Below are 16,677 nucleotides of genomic sequence, written 5' to 3'. Positions count from 1 at the left end.
AACAGTTAGAACTGGACATGGAACAACAGACTGGTTCCAAATAGAAAAAGGAGTACGTCAAGGCTGTATATTGTCACCCTGCTTATTTAACTTATATGCAGAGTACATCATGTGAAATGCTGGACTGGATGAAGCACAAGCTGGAATCAAGATTCCCAGGAGAAATATCAATAATCTCAGATATGCAGATGACACCACCCTTATGGCAGAAAGTGAAGAAGAACTAAAGAGCCTCTTGATGAAAGTGAAAGAGGAGAGTGAAAAAGTTGGCTTAAAACTCAACATTCAGAAAACTAACATCATGGCATCTGGTCCCATCACTTCATGGCAAATAGATGGGGAAACAGTGGATGACTTTATTTTGGGGGGCTCCAAAATCACCACAGATGGTTTTTGCAGCCATGAAATTAAAAGACGCTTACTCCTTGGAAGGAAAGTTATGACCAACCCAGACAGCAAATTAAAAAGCAGAGACATTACTTTGTCAACAAAGGTCCATCTACTCAAAGTATGGTTTTTCCAGTAGTCATGTATGGATGTGAGAGTTGGACTGTGAAGAAAGCTGAGTCCCGAAGAATTGATGCTTTTGAACTGTGGTGTTGGAGAAGACTCTTGAGAGTCCCTTGGACTGCAAGGAGATCCAACCAGTCCATCCTAAAGGAGAATAGTCCTGCGTGTTCATTGGAAGGACTGATGTTAAAGCTGAAAATCCAATACTTTGGCCACCTGATGCAAAGAGCTGACTCATTTGAAAAGACCCTGATGCTGGGAAATATTGAGGGCAGGAGGAGAAGGGGACAACAGAGGATGAGATGGTTGGATGGCATCACTGACTCAATGGACATGAGTTTGGGTAAACTCCGGGAGTTGGTGATAGACAGGGAGGCCTGGTGTGCTGTGCTTCATGGGGTCGCAAAGAGTTGGACATGACTGACCAACTGAACTGAACTGAAGAAGCCCTTCAAACCCCAAACAGGTTAATATAAAAACTCCTCACTTAAGCATATCATCATGACTGCTGAAATGCAACAATAAACAGTAAACAATAAAAGGAGCCAGAGAAAAATAATATGTATATACAGGGAATGATACATCCCAGTCATTATGAATTTTGTATTTTACTCTGAAATATGTTACTTTTAATATAAAAATCTTCTGTCCCTAAATATAATTATTTTTAGCAAGATGTTGTGTTCGGCTTTTGATATTCTGAAATAATCCCAAGGAAGGGCAGTGCCAAAGAATGTTCAAAATACTGCACAATTGCATTCATTTCACATGCTAGCAAAGTAATGCTCAAAATCCTACAAGCTAGGCTTCAACAGTGCATGAACCAAGAATTACCAGATGTACAAGCTGGATTTAGAAAAGGCAGAGGAGCCAGAGATCAAATTGCTAGTATCTGTTGAGTCATAGAAAAAGCAAGAGAATTCTAGAAAAACATCTACTTCTACTTCATTCCATATGCTAAAGCCTTTGTGTGGATCACAACAAACTGGAAAATTCTTCAAGAAATGGGAATACCAGACCACCTTGCCTACTTCCTGATAAACTATATGCAGGTCAAGAGGCAGTATTTAGAACTAGACATGGAACAACTGACTGATTCCAAATTGGGAAAGGAGTATGTCAAGACTGTATATTGTCATCCTGCTTATTTAACTTCTGTGCAGAGTACATCATGTGAAATGCCAGGCTGGATGAAGGACAAACTGGAATCAAGGTTGCTGGGAGAAATATCAGTAACATCAAATATGCAGATGACACCACCCTTATGCAGAAAGTGAAGAGGAACTAAAGAGCCTCTTGATGAAGGCGAAAGAGGGGAGGGGAAAAGCTGGCTTAAAACTCAACATTCAAGAAACAAAGATCATGCCATTCAGTCTCATCACTTCATGTCAGATAGATGGGGAAACAATGGAAACAGTGACAGAGTATTTTCCTGGGCTCCAAAATCACTGCAGATGGTGACTCTAGCCATGAAATTAAACTTGCTCCTTGGAAGAAAAGCTATGACAAACCTATACTATAGTGTATTAAAAAGCAGAGACATTACTGACAAAGGTCCATCTAGTCAAAGCTATGGTTTTTCCAGTAGTCATGTATGGATGTAAGAGTTGGATCATAAAGAAGGCTGAGTGCAGAAGGATTGATGCTTTTGAGCTGTGGTGTTGGAGAAGACTCTTGAGAGTCCCTTGGCCTGCAAGGAGATGAAACCAGTAAAGGAAATCAGTCCTGAAATATTCATTGGAAGGACTGATGCTGAAGCTGAAGCTCCAATTCTTTGGCCACTTGATGTGAAGAGCCGACTCAATAGAAAAGACCCTGATGCTGGGAAAGATTGAAGGCAGGAGAAGGGGACAACAGAGGACGAGATGGTTGGATGGCATCACCGACTCAATGGACATGAGTTTGGGTAAACTCCGGGAGTTGGTGATGGACAGGGAAGTCTAGCATACTATCAGTCCATGGGGCTGCAAAGAGTTGGACATGACTGAGCAACTGAACAACAACAGCTCTCAAATACCACTATATTTTTGGGTGGAGGGTATTCATATTCCTACTTGAAAATAGAGGAAAGGTGAACATAAACTATTCTATGAAACTGTATCACTGTATGCCTCTACAAATAAGTGACTACAGTATGTATCAGATTATTCCCATGCCAGTCTCTGGCAATACAGGAGAGAGGAAACTGGCTAAGGGAGGTTTGAATTCAGATTTCTTCATCTTAATATACAGGACATACATTTCAGTTCCATTTTAGTATCTGTTTTTGACTTAGCTGGAATAAAATTTCCAGAACAATGTATGATGCCTGGGGAAAGAAGCCTGAAGTAGCAAATTGGTCAGGTATTACTGTTCTTTCCTTAGCTCACTGTAGCTCATAGAGGCGTTTTGGGTCATAAAGTGATATTTGTTATCTTAAAAATGAATATTTCATAAAGATGATGATATCACTCAGCACCAAAGCTTGACTGGTTGTTGACCTTGGGCAGTTACCTTTCTAAGCTTTTTGTTGTTATTCAGTAGCTAACTCATGTCTGACTCTTTGCATCCCAATGGACTGTAGCATGCCAGGCTCCCCTGTCCTCCAATATCTCCAGGAATTTGCTCAAATTCATGTCCATTGATGGTGATGCTGTCTAATCATCTCATCCTCTACCTCCCCTTTCTTTTTTTACCTTCAGTAGTTTCCTTATATAGTAACATTTACCCCTTCCACCCTATCTCAGGGCTGTTATGAAAAGTAAATCAGATAATATATAAAGCAAGGTACGTTCCAGGTTCTCAGTAATACTGTTTTCCTTCTTTTCTCTTTAAAAAAGAGACTTTTAAAGCCAGCATCACAAAGTTAAGTCTCTGAAATAGAGAAAGTCGGTATTATTAATATTTAATCCTACCAGAATAGAATTTTTTTAAATACTATTTTCTGGTTATAAATGTAATTCATAGTCATTATAGAGGATTTAGGAGAGATATAAGCAAGCATAAATAAAAAATAAAAATACAATCCTACTATCAGAAGTTTATTACTATTAAAATTTTGGAATTCTTTTAGTCTTTTTTCTGTATTTTATCACATCTTGGGGGAAAAAAACATTTCCCAAGTATTCTCTGCCCAGCTATTCCTCTCTTTCAAAGGTTTCACAGCCAAATTTCTTAAAATCATCTCACTCTTGGTTCCATTTCTTTCTATAAAAATCTTTTCTCAGGAGGTATATACCTAGGTTCTGCTGGTCAGTAAATACAACACATATTTTGCTATCTTAAAAAAAAATCTCTAATATTCTGCACTACAATCCACTCCTTTATTCTTGAAATGTTTTTTCCCCATGACTTCTGATTTTTCTTTTATTTCTTTGGTCACTTCTTATTCTATATGGATCCTTCATGTTAATTTAGTCTTTAAAAATTTGATATTTTTGTAAGTGCAGTCATGAATCCTTTTCTCTTGATGATTTCAACCACTCCCATAGCTTCAGGTGCCATGTCTGTGCTGATGGTTTTAGAAACTGTATCTTCTGATCTCACATTTTTCTCTGGGCTTTCAACCCATATTTCTCTATATGGGCATATTTACTTATCTTTATTTGGATGTTTTTGAGGTTTCTCAAACTGAACAAATCCTAAATTGCTTTCAATGTATCATCTCTCCCTCCTACAGACAAAAATTTTATCTCTTTCTGCCTACCCTCCCATACACTCATTTATTCAATTTGGAAGTGGGATTCTGCACTGACTTCTTTCACTCACCCACTGTATTTGGTCAATTGCCTGTTTGTTAATCCCAAATCCCTCATGTTTCTTAGTCCCTCCAGATCTCTCCTGCTTTGTTTCTACAAGTATTTTTATCTGGCAGGAGACCCCTGGGTCCTGGGTCGGGAAGATCCCCTGGAGAAGGGTTAGGCTATCTACTCCAATATTCTTGGGTTTCCTTTGTGGCTCAGCTGATAAAGAATCCACCTGCAATGCAGGAGACCTGGGTTCGATCCCTGGGTTGGGAAGGTCCTCTGGAGAAGGGAAAGGCTACCCACTCCAGTATTCTGGCCTGGAGAATTCCATGGACTGTATAGTCTATGGGGTTGCAAAGAGTCGGCCACGACTGAGTGACTTTCACTTTCATTTTCACTAATTGTATATTTTATCAAATATATGTATAGCATTCTTCCACTGAACTGTAAGTTCTTTGTTCATTGCTGTATCCTCCATGCCTTTCTACTTGCCTGGCACATGAAAAAAAAATTCTCAGCAGTGTAAGATTTCTTGCCTAGATCACTGAATCAACTGGTCTTCTTAAACATAGTTATGCTGTTTCAATTCACTGTCCATGTGGCAACCAGAGTGAACTTTCTAAAATTTAAGCATGTCACTGTCTGATTTGAAACTCGTTGATGACTTGCCATGGCCCTTAGCATAAAGTCCCAGTTCCCTATCTTGACTTAAGCCCTTCATGAACTTATCCTTCAACTTTTCCATTTTATCTCCTACCACCACCCATTTCAAACTGTGGGTTCCAGGCATACCAAACTTCTGTTACTTGCTCAGAAATACTGTGCTGTCTTACCTCTAGACATTTTTGCACATGGTGATTATTTTCTCTGGAAACTCACTTTTTCCTTTGTGTGGCTGATTCCTAATGCTTAAGGCAACAGTTAAAAGGTATAGCTTTAGAGAATTCTTTTGACCAATATCCTTTATCTTTTCATAGTAGAAGATATCCTGTATCCTGTAATCTTTTCATAGTAGTTATCCAGTTTACCATAAATGCTTCTTTAATTTTCTGATTTAACCTCTAGAATATAGCTTCTTGAGTGAAAAGTGTCTCTGTTGATTTCCATCAGCACCTGGCACATAGTAGATGCTCAGTACTTTTGAAAGAAAGAAACACACACACCACACACCCATACACACACACAAATGTGCAGTCATTGTAATTCATGGATTCTGTATTTGTAAATTTGCTTTCTCACTAAAATTAATTTGTATTTCAAATTCATATTTGCAGTACTTTCATGGTCATTTGTGAACACATGCAGAGGTAAAAAATTTGAATGCTGAAGTTCTCAGTGGAGGTTGAATAAGGCAACACTATGCCTCTTGGTTTAGTTCACATACTTACAAGCATTCTTTTCATGGTACATTGTTTAATGTCACTTTTTAAAACCACATTTTTTTTTAATTTTTATTTTAAACTTTACAATATTGTATTGGTTTTGCCAAATATTGAAATGAATCCACCACAGGTATACATGTGTTCCCCATCCTGAACCCTCCTCCCTCCTCCCTCCCCATACCATCCCTCTGGGTTGTCCCAGTGCACCAGCCCCAAGCATCCAGTATCGTGCATCGAACCTGGACTGGCAACTCATTTCATACATGATATTATACATGTTTCAATGTCATTCTCCCAAATCTTCCCACCCTCTCCCTCTCCCACAGAGTCCATAAGACTGTTCTATACATCACTGTCTCTTTTGCTGTCTCGTACACAGGGTTATTGTTACCATCTTTCTAAATTCCATATATATGCGTTAGTATACTGTATTGGTGTTTTTCTTTCTGGCTTACTTCACTCTGTATAATAGGCTCCAGTTTCATCCACCTCATTAGAACTGATTCAAATGTATTCTTTTTAACGGCTGAGTGATACTCCATTGTGTATATGTACCACAGCTTTCTTATCCATTCATCTGCTGATGGACATCTAGGTTGCTTCCATGTCCTGGCTATTATAAACAGTGCTGCGATGAACATTGGGGTACACGTGTCTCTTTCCCTTCTGGTTTCCTCAGTGTGTATGCCCAGCAGTGGGATTGCTGGATCATAAGGCAGTTCTATTTCCAGTTTTTTAAGGCATCTCCACCCTGTTCTCCATAGTGGCTGTACTAGTTTGCATTCCCACCAACAGTGTAAGAGGGTTCCCTTTTCTCCACACCCTCTCCAGCATTTATTACTTGTAGACTTTTGGATCGCAGCCATTCTGACTGGTGTGAAATGGTACCTCATAGTGGTTTTGATTTGCGTTTCTCTGATAATGAGTGATGTTGAGCATCTTTTCATGTGTTTGTTAGCCATCTGTATGTCTTCTTTGGAGAAATGTCTGTTTAGTTCTTTGGTCCATTTGTTGATTGGGTCATTTATTTTTCTGGAATTGAGCTGTAGGAGTTGCTTGTATATTCTCGAGATTAGTTGTTTGTCAGTTGCTTCATTTGCTATTATTTTCTCCCATTCTGAAGGCTGTCTTTTCACCTTGCTTATAGTTTCCTTTGTTGTGCAGAAGCTTTTAAGTTTAATTAGGTCCCATTTGTTTACTTTTGCTTTTATTTCCAGTATTCTGGGAGGTGGTTCATAGAGGATCCTGCTGTGATGTATGTTGGAGAGTGTTTTGCCTATGTTCTCCTCTAGGAGTTTTATAGTTTCTGGTCTTACGTTTAGATCTTTAATCCATTTTGAGTTTATTTTTGTGTATGGTGTTAGAAAGTGTTCTAGTTTCATTCTTTTACAAGTGGTTGACCAGTTTTCCCAGCACCACTTGTTAAAGAGATTGTCTTTAATCCATTGTATATTCTTGCCTCCTTTGTCAAAGATAAGGTGTCCATAGGTGTGTGGATTTATCTCTGGGCTTTCTATTTTGTTCCATTGATCTATATTTCTGTCTTTGTGCCAGTACCATACTGTCTTGATGACTGTGGCTTTGTAGTAGAGCCTGAAGTCAGGTAGGTTGATTCCTCCAGTTCCATTCTTCTTTCTCAAGATAGCTTTGGCTATTCGAGGTTTTTTGTATTTCCATACAAATTGTAAAAATATGGAACGCTTCACGAATTTGCGTGTCATCCTTGTGCAGGGGCCATGCTAATCTTCTCTGTATCGTTCCAATTTTAGTATATGTGCTGCCAAAGTGAGCACTAAAACCACATTTTTATGTATTTTTGTTCATGCTTTTCCCATTTAAAATGGCCTCCAAGTATAGTGCTGAAGTGTTGACAAGTGTTTCTAAGCAGAAGGCTATGATATGCCTTACAGTGAAAATATGTCTGTTAGAATAAGCTTTATAGAGGCATAGTTCATGGTTGGCCTTTAGTTCAGTCTTAACAAATTAATAATATATATTAAATAAAGTATATTTGAAGAGAAATATACATAAAGCAAAGTTATATATTAGTTTCTTGATAAAAATAATGTCAGAGGCTCACAGAAACTAACTCTGTATTTCCCATAGGAGTTAAATGCTTGCTAACTCAGTGTGTACACCACCACAAATAATAAGAACTGACTGTATATGTAATTATAAAATTTTGCTCATAATGTTTCATAACTTGCTTTTTTCCCCACATAACTGTGTATGTATGTCATGCACATACTAAAAATAATGAATATTTATCTTATATGTTAATTATGAAGTAAGAAAAAGAACTATATGTGTTCTTGTATGTATATGAGTATGGAGACAAATGTGATTAATACATATCAGGTTATGTTGGTTACCTAGAGGGTGAGTAATTTTTTAAAAACTTATGTTGTCTTAATGGTTACAATGAACATGTTTCTGGTGCAGACACTCGTAAACCATGATGTTTAGTGATTTAATTTCCTTTTGTGAAAGAACTAAAGTTTCAACTAAGTATGGCCTTTGAATTTTCCTACATTTCAGACAGTCAGAGGCTACAGTTGGATCTACAAAAAATGGAGCTTCTGGAAAGTAAAATGACTGAGGAACAACAGTCTCTAAAAAATAAAATTAAGCAAATGATAACTGATCTAGAGACATATAATGATTTGGCAGCTTTAAAATCATCAGGTGAAGAAAAGAAAAAGGTAAATGGTAACAATGCTATGAAATTGTAATTCAAATTGTTTTTCTTGATTAAATTTAATAATATGTGTGTTTTTAAAACTTCATAAGTTTATTTTCAGTTGATTACTTGATATATAAGGAAAAAATAAAGATGTTTATATACAAAGTAGGAATTTAGAGTGAATTTCAAAACAAAGACAAAAATTGAAAAGCAAGGGATAGAGTACTTCAACAAATATAATAATTGTGTCCTCAGTCATTATAGACCAGCAGGCTCCTCTGTCTATGGAATTTTGTAGGTAAGAATACTGGAGCAGGTTGCTATTTCCTACTCCAGGGGATCTTCCCAACCCAGAGATCAAAGTTGCATCTCTTTCATCTCCTGCATTGGCAGGCAGGTTCTTTACCACTTCATTACCTGGGAAGCCCTTCAACAAATATAAACTTTGTTAAATGCAAATTTGATTATGATATTTCTCTACTTAAGACTTCTCAGTGGCTTTTCTTTGTCATTTACATTAATTTAAAGTAAATCTGGTGGAGTACAAACACATGTCAGCCCTAATAAGTTATTATTTATATTGTTAATATTAATTTGGCTTATTATAGACTTCCCCAGTGACGCAGCAGTAGAGAATCCACCGGCCAGGATCCACCAGACTCAGGTTTGATCCCTGGGTTGGAAAGATCCCCTGGAGAAGGAAATGGAAACCCACTCCAGTATTCTTGCCTGGAAATCCCATGGACAGAGAAGCCTGGCGGGCTACAGTTTATGGGGTTGCAAGAGTGAACACAACTTAGAGACTAAACAACAACAACACAATTTAGCTTATTATAGTTAGAAGAATATTTTTACAAACAGGTTTTCTAGCCTTGGTAGGATCTTATTAGAATATTATTGAAATTATTTAAGTCAAATGCTATTTTAATTGATTTACTAGATACCTGCTAAAGCCTTTAATTTACTTCCATTTGGATCTATCTAGAAATTACATCAGGAGAAAACAGTATTATCAACTCGCAGAAATGCCTTTAAAAAAATAATGGAGAAACTAAGCACAGAATGGGAGACACTAAAAACACAACTGCAAGAAAACGAGACACATTCTCAGGTAAAAAAGAAAAAAAAGATTGAAATTCATTTCTATTTTTAGATTATCTGGCATGTTCTCTTAATCTGTATTTTCACCCGCAAAGCAACCCATTCCTTTTTTTTAATCTGCTTTGTTTACCTACCAGATTTTCTGGCTTTGAAGATAGCTAGATTGTATACAGTCTCCACTCAGAATGAGTTTACTCCTGCCTTCTCTAAACCTATATTGAAGGCCAGCTCTAGGCTTGGCACTATTCTGGGAACAGTCATTATGATAATAGCTTTTAAAAATATCAAAAGTAAAGTGTTTTTAATGCAGAAACATTGCTAATACATCAATGCCACAGATAATGAAAATGAGCCATAATGACTAGTATCCCACCACCCAGAAGAGATGATTTTATGCATATGTGGATAGATATTTGTAGTCTGTATGTATGTGGTATGAATATATTCACTTTATACATACACATAAGTATACATTATCTCTGTATATTTATGGAAATGGTACTATATTGTACCTATTATTTGGAAACTTGTTTTTCATCATTAACTATACTTTCCCTTGTCAGTAGATTTTTTTTTTAATATGATTCTATATAATATTTATATGGATATAGCAAATTGCCGGAGAAGGCAATGGCACCCCACTCCAGTACTTCTGCCTGGAAAATCCCATGGACGGAGGAGCCTGGTGGGCTGCAGTCCATGGGGTTGCTAGAGTCGGACACGACTGAGCGACTTCACTTTCACTTTTCACTTTCATGCATTGGAGAAGGAAATGGCAACCCACTCCAGTGTTCTTGCCTGGAGAATCCCATGGACAGGGGAGCCTGGTAGGCTGCTGTCTATGGGGTCGCACAGAGTTGGACACTACTGAAGCGACTTAGCAGCATCCTAGCAAATTGTTAGACATTATGGTTATTTCTCATTTTAAAACTGTTCAAAATTGTTAGACATTTTGGTTATTTCTCATTTTAAAACTGTTCAAATAATACTATGAAGAGCAGTCCTATTCTTGAATTTCTTAATTTAAATTTATGATGATTTACTCAGGATGCAAAGGCAAACCCCTTTTCCGTATCACTCATCCTGCTGATAATTACCTAAACAAGGTCTGAGGTCTTCTAGATTGAAGGGCAGAAGCCTTGTCTCTGTCACTCACTTTCTCCCCAGCCCTGTGTTAGTGGTTGGCACATGATAAGTGTTCAATAAGTATTTTTTGGTGGATTAAATGAAGCATGCATGTCATAGACAAAATAAGTTATTATGGTCTGATAAAGGTTGGTCATTCTCACATCAAAGTAGCCTGTGTTAACAATTTGCAGCTATGATTTATTAATGCTAAATGCATTAAGTTTTTTCTTCACGTGGTGTCATGATCATGATAGACAGTCATCATTAACATTTTGGTATAATATCCTTGTAAACTTTTTTCCTTTGCAGTTCAGCTCAGTTCAGTTCAGTCGCTCAGTGTCCGACTCTGCAACCCCATGAATCGTAGCACGCCAGGCCTCCCTGTCCATCACCAACTCCTGGAGTTTACCTTTGTAGTTATACACCCTTAATTATATTGTTCTTACAAATCATGAAATCATTCTATGCATACAGTCTTTAAGCATTTATTTTCTTACTTAAATGTTTTCAAGCTCTTTTTTTGATATTTTTAGGATGTCAGCTATTTCATTGCATGTATGTACCTTTAAAAAAAAGATAAACCTTATATTCTTCATAAAAGAGATGGACTCTCATCAGAGTTTGCCAAAAACTTAGAAGTCACTAATTGACATGTTTAAAATTTATTAGTCAATTACTCTGTCTCTGCTTCATAATATACAATCCTATTTATAGACTTGTAAATAGCAAATTTATCCTAGTCTGTTTAGAGTTGGAATGGATACTGGAGAAGAAAACCTAAGAAAAAGTTAACGAGGCCATTGTCTTATGGTTCATAGAAAAGAGCATTGATAATTCATATGGATTTTCAGCCCTCTTCTTTCATTGAATAGATGATTTAAAGAGAAAAACATTTAACAAACACAGTTTCTTAGAGCCAGTCCATGGCTACCTTGTTTATTCCCACATTAAGTGATTATCTTATTCTTAACCCCATTTACAGGAATTTGTAACATAAATCACAGTTTACAATGCTTCTCTGTATTATGGTTTGCCTTTTATGAATCCCAGTTGTTTGAATCAAATCCTGGCCTCCCTATTTTTTGAAGTTATTTTCTTGAAAACTGGCTTTGACATCTATAAATAACATGGCATAACAGACATTTTTTGAGTGGTTATTTATTTGGTATCATTTAAACATATTTATTTTGGAACAAACTGCAAAGCTCCTAGAAGAAAACATAGGGAAAAAGCTCCTTGACGTTAGTCTTGGCAACAAGTTTTTATTATAACACCAAAAAGCACAAGCAACCAAGGCAAAAATAAATAAATGGTCCACATCAGACTAAAAAGATTCTGCACAGCAAATGAAACAATCAACAAAATGGAAAAGCAGTTTACAGTTTGGGAGAAAATATAAAGAACTCATGATAGACTTTTAAAATAAGTTGTAGGGAAAAAAAATTTGTGCTTCTTGAGGTTTAAAGGCAAGGTTTAAATATATCACTGAAATAAATAAATGTACAGTATAGAAGGAATTTGACCATATGACATAGAGTTGCTTTTATAGCAGTATTCATGTAGCACTTAAGAGGTTTGCTGCATAATAAGAAGTCTAGCCCTTTGTATGAAACAAAGGGAAAATTTGGTACTTGACTTTGCAAAAGGTTATTTGAGATTTATTGTCAAAAAGTGCTGACTACTTCCTTAAGTCCATCTGAACTTCAAGGTTCTATCAGGGGAAGCTGGATCTGATTTCGTAGCATTAACTCACAGCACATACAGTTCATATAATTAGTTATGACTCATCCTAATATCTAGATTTATCTTTGGAGGAAACAATGGGTTAGATGCTACACTGATACTGAACTTATGCCCTGAAAATAATTTTAACTTGAGTTTAGGAAGAAATATGAATGCTGTTTCAATTATCAGATTTTTTTAAATGATTATTACTTCTTGGAAATATCCAGGCAGAACATTATTTTAATGTTTCATTTTTCAGACTTTGCTTAGGAAAAAAACTATGTGCATCTTCAAAAGACCATAACCCAGAGTTACAAGGTTAATTAAATCAGAAAAACAATTTAATTCTATAACAGTAAAATTGTCTTTGGAGGAAGCAACCATCAATATAATATCCACATTAGCTTCCTGTTGATGCAGAAATTATTGTAAGAATGCCAGCTTTTTACCAGCCCTCTTACAATCTTTACACTGCAGCTCTGCTCTTATCACAGCTTGTGAAATTAGACAGGAAATTTAGCCCTGGAAATAAGGAAGTTTCTCCTATATAGCTCAACCTTTGACAGTGTTAGAATATGTAGTACTTTCATGGCATTAGACCTTCAGATTTCAAGGAGAGATTCTTATCATGTCCCATTCTTCTTTTTAAAGTTCTTTTAGGAAAGGGAAATATCATAAATTGTCTTTCAGTTGGTATGTTCATTGGTATAATAAATATGTTCCAATTAAAGTAAACAGAGTAAACTTGTTGAATTCAACATCCTATTTAGTATTATATTTACTGTTGTTTAACTTTTTCTAAATTTCTTTTTTGTCTGTCGTGGTTTTATCTCAGTAAAATGCGGGAGTTGAAAAGATTTAAAATTGAGGGTTTTTTTCTTATATCTCAAAAGAGTATATAATTGTTTTGAATATGGGCACTGGTGAACATTTTTCTTTTGTGTTTTTAGCTTACAAATTTGGAGAGGAAGTGGCAACACCATGAGCAAAATAATTTTGTGATGAAAGAATGTATCCTTTAAAAAACTGCAAGTGAACTTGACTGAGGGATTTTTTTCTCTAGGAATTTCTTTAAAGACTGAAATAATATTCAGTTCAACATCAAATACCTAATATGTACAAAATACTGGCTAAAGTATGTGGGAAATGAATAAGACTTAGTTTCCATTCTACAATTGTGTGTGTGTGTGTGTGTGTGTGTGTGTGTGTGTATTAAAGTAACTAATAGAAAGCAGGCCATACAAAGCCATAGTGTGGCATAGTGACTAAGTACTCATTTTAGAGTCAGGAAATCTAATTTTAAATATTGACTCTACTATGTATAGGTTACGGACTTTGAACAGTTTACTTAACTGTTTAAACTGCAATTTTATCATCTCAAATACAGCTAATATTTCCTTCTCATAGACTTGTTGGGAGAATTATATATAACCATGTATATGTGTATGTATGGTCATTTTTTGTTATTTATAATGCTGTACCTTAGATATCTGGGAAGCAAAGGGAGGCATAACCAAGTGTACACATGAGAAATTTGACCTTCAATCTCATCTACCAAGACAGTACTTATGTCCCATCTTATTTCTATCAAGATAGTACTTACGTTCAGTCTTTTTGCTCATCTTTTTGTGTAATCATAGATGGAAGCAGCTACTGACAACAGGTATTGTGGAGTGTAAGAAACGTTTCCCCAAATGTTGTCTCCTAGCCCCTTCTTTGACCTATTCAAGAGCAACTCTGATTAGAGAACTAGATTCTAACTCATTGGTTGCATAGGCTCTCTAGGATGCTACTGAACATCCTCTCAGGGCAGCGTGGACCCAGCTTCCCTCCAGATGAGATGCTAAAGGCTCTATTCCCAGTGGTTGTGCAGTTTATTTTAAAAGCAGATTTGTATTCACAATATGTTAAAGTCCAGAACTCTGGTTTTGTCTGACATAAAGTAGATGATTTTGAAGCAGAGTGACGTCTAGAAACTTGCCTGAAATTCTGTGTGGTACTCTAAAGGATGTGGTTCTTCTGAACATTGAATTGTTCTATCACCAGACAGAGATGAATAACATATTAACTCTAAAAATGTTTGTATAGCATAGGTGAACTTTTTTGAAACAAGTTTGGCCTGGCCTTTTAGGGTTAGACCTTTTAGGTTTAGGTTTGATGCTTAATCTGTTAAAATATTGTTTGTTTTTTAAAAACTATTCTAATTGTGCTTTTTTGTGCCATCTTCAGTTTTCAGTAAGAGAAATATTAGTGTAATTTGGGTCTTTTCTGCATCACAGAATTAGATTAATATTTGTATTGATATTGTTCCCTCTTAACTCATGTAATTAGTCATAGCAACCAAGAGTCAAGAGAGTGATTACCGGCCGATTATGAAGAATGTGTCCAAGCAGATTGCAGAGTATAATAAAAACATCGTGGATGCTCTGCATAGCATGAGCAGAAACTGAGTCTGAACCAACTGCAAGTCTCTATAGAAATGTTCTCTTGCTGCTAAACTTTGTACACGCCATTAAAAAATTGCTTACCCTTGACGAGTTTTACCTAAAAATTTTTGAAAGTTATAATTTCATGGCCTCTTTGAAGAATGATGCTTTAAATAGTATAATAGTTTAATAAAAATCTTATGTATTAAAAAAGTATCATCTCCTTTTATATTTAGATTTCTTTTGTGTAGGTGATAAAAATGTCTCAAAGAACCAGGAGATAAAACAAACAAAAAGTGGCTATTGTTACTCATGTAGTTGGTATAATCCATCTGTGGCAGCAAGTGCTATCATCTTTTCATATGTCAAGCCTAGGAGGCATGCTTGGAGTATGATTCTGATTTAGCATTTATCAACCTTGCCAATTTTTGCTTCTAGAAATAAATAAGAAGAATAGAAGGGAGGTATTTAGTTTTGAGCTTTACTTCTCAAGCAGGATATATTTGATGTTTTAAGGCATATGAAATCACAGGTAAATACGTAACATTTTTTATATGTCAGTTATTCCTTTGTGAAATTAAGACATTCTTTATTGGGAATTAATATTTTTACTCTTTGCATTAAAAAAATTCTTTCTTACATGTATTTGCTAGGAAAAGCATGAAATTTAAAATAAATGTTGTATTTACAGTGGACTCTTTTGGACTATGGCTGCTGCTGTTCATTTTTATTTTGGAGTATGCATTCACTCTTTAGTACTACAGGAGGACTTAAGTAGATTAATTTATAAGCATTGCCAACACATTTGAAAGGAAAAGGTGGAAGAGGTAGAAATGTATCATTTCAATCTGGGGAGACATTATGGAACTGAAGATGTATCCTCTTTTTTGGGAAGAATGAGTCACTTTTCCCAGAATAAAGTATTCTTTAAAACTATCCTTCCTTTGCTCTGATCTTGCATTCCTCAAGTTATTCTACTTCTCAGTTTTCATGAAACACAAGCATATTAGTTTCTTTTTTAAAAGGCTTTATTGAGATACAGTTTACATATGATGAAAGTTCCCATGCATGTTCCTTACCTGAAGTAAATATTTATCATTAAATTATTCAATTTTAGTTCTGTGTGAGATTAGGTAGAAGGGTGAAGCTTGCTGAATTTGATTAACTCGGGATTACTAGTATGGCCGAAGATTCTGCACACTGATACATTCATTAAGGTGGCATTCATAAAATATGTTCCTTAGATCCTGAGTTCTTCCGGTTTCTAATAGGTGTTATACCATCAAAGGATTCATAGTCAAAGGAATTTGGGAAGCATTATTTTAAACAAAGGTAAATTATTCTCTTTCTTCTTGTGTGCTCAGAACCCTTAATATGCTAATGTGCAATAAGTTCAAGAAGAATATATACTATTAATATTACAGTTTTTTCTGAGTAGTGGGATTGTGGGTCTTTTCATCTTCATTGAACTTTCTGGTACTTTCTCAAAATTATCTGTGATGTACATATAATAGTTAGACATGCAATAAAAATTCAAATTAAAAACATATATACAGTTAATACTTTAACTTGTAGGAAGGACATATGATAGTTTAGACAGCTCTGAAAGTAGGAGGAAAATTGCCTCGTCATTATATATGTGTGTTTGTATTATAACATTGTGAAGTTTGGCAGAAAAAGATTGAAAATTTCTTGAAAAAAGCAAAATTCCCAACTTCCATTCTAAGTTATTCATATATGAAATTTGGGGAACATAACTAAGCAGGATTTCTTTAAACTAAAATGTGTTATCTGAGGGAAATTCTTACTAATGTCTCTTCCTTCCTCTCAGAGCTTTTCAACAAATCCAACAAGAATATTCTCTCTGCTAGGATAGACCTGGAGGCTACTATCTGCTTAAACCGGCTCTTCCTCAGTCAGTCACATTGCTCAGTGAGTTTCATTCCTGTTAAAATAACACCTTGTGAGTTGTATGGAAAGAAGCTGCAGACTGAACA

The 16,677-nt window shown here is 35.8% G+C and overlaps 1 protein-coding gene and 1 non-coding gene across 4 annotated transcripts in view; one reads left to right on the top strand and one right to left on the bottom strand.

Annotated features, from left to right (window-relative positions):
- The window catches only part of IFT74 (intraflagellar transport 74), a 99,820-nt gene extending 84,445 nt beyond the window's left edge, over nt 1–15,375 (top strand). For all 3 annotated transcript variants that reach the window (XM_025281419.2, XM_025281418.2, XM_025281421.2), the window contains 4 exons: nt 8,156–8,319; nt 9,286–9,411; nt 13,205–13,265; nt 14,586–15,375. In XM_025281419.2, the coding sequence (XP_025137204.1) occupies nt 8,156–8,319; nt 9,286–9,411; nt 13,205–13,265; nt 14,586–14,704 (470 nt within the window). In that variant the 3' untranslated portion in view covers nt 14,705–15,375. The remainder of the gene's footprint in view (nt 1–8,155; nt 8,320–9,285; nt 9,412–13,204; nt 13,266–14,585) is intronic.
- Nucleotides 7,304–7,410, bottom strand: LOC112584031. The gene has a single exon (XR_003108390.1). It is a non-coding gene; the product is annotated as a U6 spliceosomal RNA (small nuclear RNA).
- Nucleotides 15,376–16,677: the final 1,302 nt, after the last annotated feature.

This window comes from Bubalus bubalis, chromosome 3 (genome assembly GCF_019923935.1).
Source record: "Bubalus bubalis isolate 160015118507 breed Murrah chromosome 3, NDDB_SH_1, whole genome shotgun sequence".
Lineage (NCBI taxonomy): Eukaryota > Metazoa > Chordata > Mammalia > Artiodactyla > Bovidae > Bubalus > Bubalus bubalis.
The sequence above is the reverse complement of the archived record's forward strand: the minus strand, read 5'-3'. Positions and strand labels throughout refer to the sequence as shown.